Here is a 2,910-nt window from a genome sequence, read left to right as displayed (position 1 = left end):
GAGACTTTGCTTCCTTTGCTCCTGTTAACAAACGTTGGTTTTCACGAGACTCACCGGTGCATGCGCAGCACTGACCTCATACATCATCCACCCGGAGCTGCTTCCGAGTACAACTGTTGGCGCAAGCTACATTAAAGTGATTATTACGTTTTGAATATGGATATTTTTCTTACAAAAACGCATCGATTCGCTACAGGAGGCCTTTGTTCACCCCCCAGAGCCGTGTGAGACACTTTTTTTATGGATGGGCGCTTTTTATTTCACTTCTTTTGGACTGATGCACTGCAACACCCTCTGAGTGGCATTAAACTGCTTGAAAGATCAAAAACAGTTTTTAATATAACTCCGACTGGATTCATCTGAAAGAAGAAAGTCATATACACCTAGGATGACATGAGGTTGAGTAATTTGTGGGCTAATTTTCATTTTTGGGTGAACTAACCCTTTAATTACTGTAGTTATTCTGTTCTGAATGTCAAATTCCTTGTTTTCCCATCAAATGAATTCTAACTAGTTGGTTGAATAAAAATATTTGGACTTTATATTTAAAAATCACCTTAAGCTAGCATCAGGTAGGCCTAACTAGTTTGGTAGCAAGTTAGCATCAGCTAACAATTAGTTTTTTCAAATTATACTTTTTCATAATTTCATAATTATTAATTATATTATTTTTCATTTTAAGCTAAAACTGCCTGCACTCTGATTTTGCTGTAAATGCATAAAGCAAATTGCTTTGTCTGGGGGGCATTTTACTCCACCTGTGGGGCAAAACGCCCCCTTGGTACAAATAAATTTTTTATTACAAATCTAATAACATAAAAACTCTGGACATTTTTCATACTTGGTTCATATTATGTCAGTGTCACTAAAACTATTATAACTTTTCTGAACACTTTTAACTTTTGTTTCACAGAAAAAAATTAGATACACAGTCCTTATAAGGGGGGCGTTTTCCCCCACTCTACCCTTCTATTTTTTTCCCCATCCCAGACATCCTCAGTTATGACTGATTGACACATAAACAGTGGCAGTCTGAAGTATTACACCAGCCAACATTCTTCACCCGTCACCTCAACCAGATCACAACAAACACCCGCATCATCGCCCACAAACCCGAGCGGCGGCGGTCGGTGGGTCACTTACAGAGTGTGCGTGTCGGTCGGTAGGTCTGACGCCGCTGGGGCCTGATCCAGCCCGATGCTGGAACAATTAACCACGCACGAGTTTTGCGGTCCCACCGCCGAGCAAGAGCAGTTACCCGGACACGGGCTGCAGGCTCTCCCGTCTGCCGCGACGCCCGAGCGCGCCTCCAGGCAGCAGAGCGCAAAGAGCAGACTGGAAAATAATCCAAACTTTGGGAGGCAGACGCCATGTTTTCGCTTAAACACAATCTGTCCATTTCTACAAGGCATAGCTCACTCGCATCCCATCGCCCCTTCTGTCGGTGAAGTTTTCCTCGGGGCGCGTTGAGGAAAGTTCACTCTTTTCCCAGTTTTTCCATAAGAGAAACGGCGTAGAAAGCGTCGCAAATCGCGTTTCCCCCCCGAGTTCGCTGACGTCCCCCCTCTATTCCTCCGTTAACGGAACTGGATTCACTTCTTCTCCAGAGGAGGGGAAAAACTCTGGATTCTGCTCTGCCAGAAGTTCCTGAAGAACTTCCTCTCGTGCTCCCATCCTGCAGTGCCGCTGCTCTCCACTGGATGCACAACACAAGCTACTGATTATTAGGCATGCTATACCCAATCCATTACCACAGCTAGATGTTTTAGACTTGATCTTTGACTTGATTTAGTTATGGCACAACTTTTCTACTATGCGGCCCATTTTATTGTCCATATGCATAGAGACCACGCGCACACATAAATGCATTGGATGATGTAAAGGCAAGTGGCGTGATAAAGAAACATCATCCAAATATTGTTCACCAGGTGCAGAACTTTACAATTGTGACATGAAAACCTGGTAATTTATTTAAAAAAAATATTGCAGTTGTTTCCGTTTTCAAGCAATATTATTTTGAATTGGTGATGTCTTCAATAGCATTGTCCATTAATCTTATGTAATATTTTATTCTTTGCAATAATGACAGTTTCTTAATGACATCATCGTCCAGGAAGGGGCATAATATTTGGTGACAAAACAACATCCTAAAACATAATTTTATAATCATTTTATTTTTTTACAAAATGTAGCTAATTTTAGAGCTGCCAAAGCTAGTGTACACCAAATATGTTTAACATTTTTTTTTTATTTTTTTTTTTTATACTGCACATTCAATAAATCTACCATTTTGTTCTGCTACTAAAGACTGGTTAGAAATCAAGATATTAATTCCAGTTCTTTTTTTCTTTTTTTTTTTTAATTATACATTGGTGATTTTTCTTTTTTATCTGTCAACTTAATTAAAAGTAAATATTTTCCAAATAAGTTTGTTTTAGTATGTATGACAATGTAAAAGCCAATTATTCATTTTTGGGAATTTTTGATTTAGTTCTCTTAAGTTAATATTTTAAGACTTTTTGACACATTTAATATTTTCGTCACACAGTATAAATGGATTTAAATACATAAAGATATACAACATCTAGCATCAAAAAGTTTGAAAACCCTAAAACCTTCTGTCTGATTAAATTACAGGAATCAGTATGATAATATCAACATTTCAAATGATTGTCAGAACGAATATGATGTCCTCTTAGAACAATGCTTTATCTCCATATTTCTATTCTGTTCATTTTCTTGCTGCTGTATAAATAATCAAGTCATAATTAATAGCTACAGCTTAAGAATCTGAGTTTGACCAGAGCATTTCTGAGAGTCTGATATTCCCTTTTATAGGAATACACTTTAAAATTACAACACAAGCATATTCATTTTTTTAAAGAAGGTTCAGAAGGTAATGATCCTGAA

General features: G+C 37.9%; 1 protein-coding gene across 1 annotated transcript in view; it reads right to left on the bottom strand.

The window, feature by feature from the left end:
- The window catches only part of LOC107700794 (polycystin-1-like), a 103,720-nt gene extending 102,015 nt beyond the window's left edge, over positions 1-1,705 (bottom strand). The window contains exon 1 of the mRNA XM_016502610.1: positions 1,144-1,705. Within this exon, the coding sequence (XP_016358096.1) occupies positions 1,144-1,412 (269 nt within the window). The 5' untranslated portion in view covers positions 1,413-1,705. The remainder of the gene's footprint in view (positions 1-1,143) is intronic.
- Positions 1,706-2,910: the final 1,205 nt, after the last annotated feature.

Source organism: Sinocyclocheilus anshuiensis, unplaced genomic scaffold (genome assembly GCF_001515605.1).
Source record: "Sinocyclocheilus anshuiensis isolate Anshui unplaced genomic scaffold, SAMN03320099.WGS_v1.1 scaffold1127, whole genome shotgun sequence".
NCBI lineage: Eukaryota > Metazoa > Chordata > Actinopteri > Cypriniformes > Cyprinidae > Sinocyclocheilus > Sinocyclocheilus anshuiensis.
This window is presented reverse-complemented; position numbering and strand designations above follow the sequence as displayed.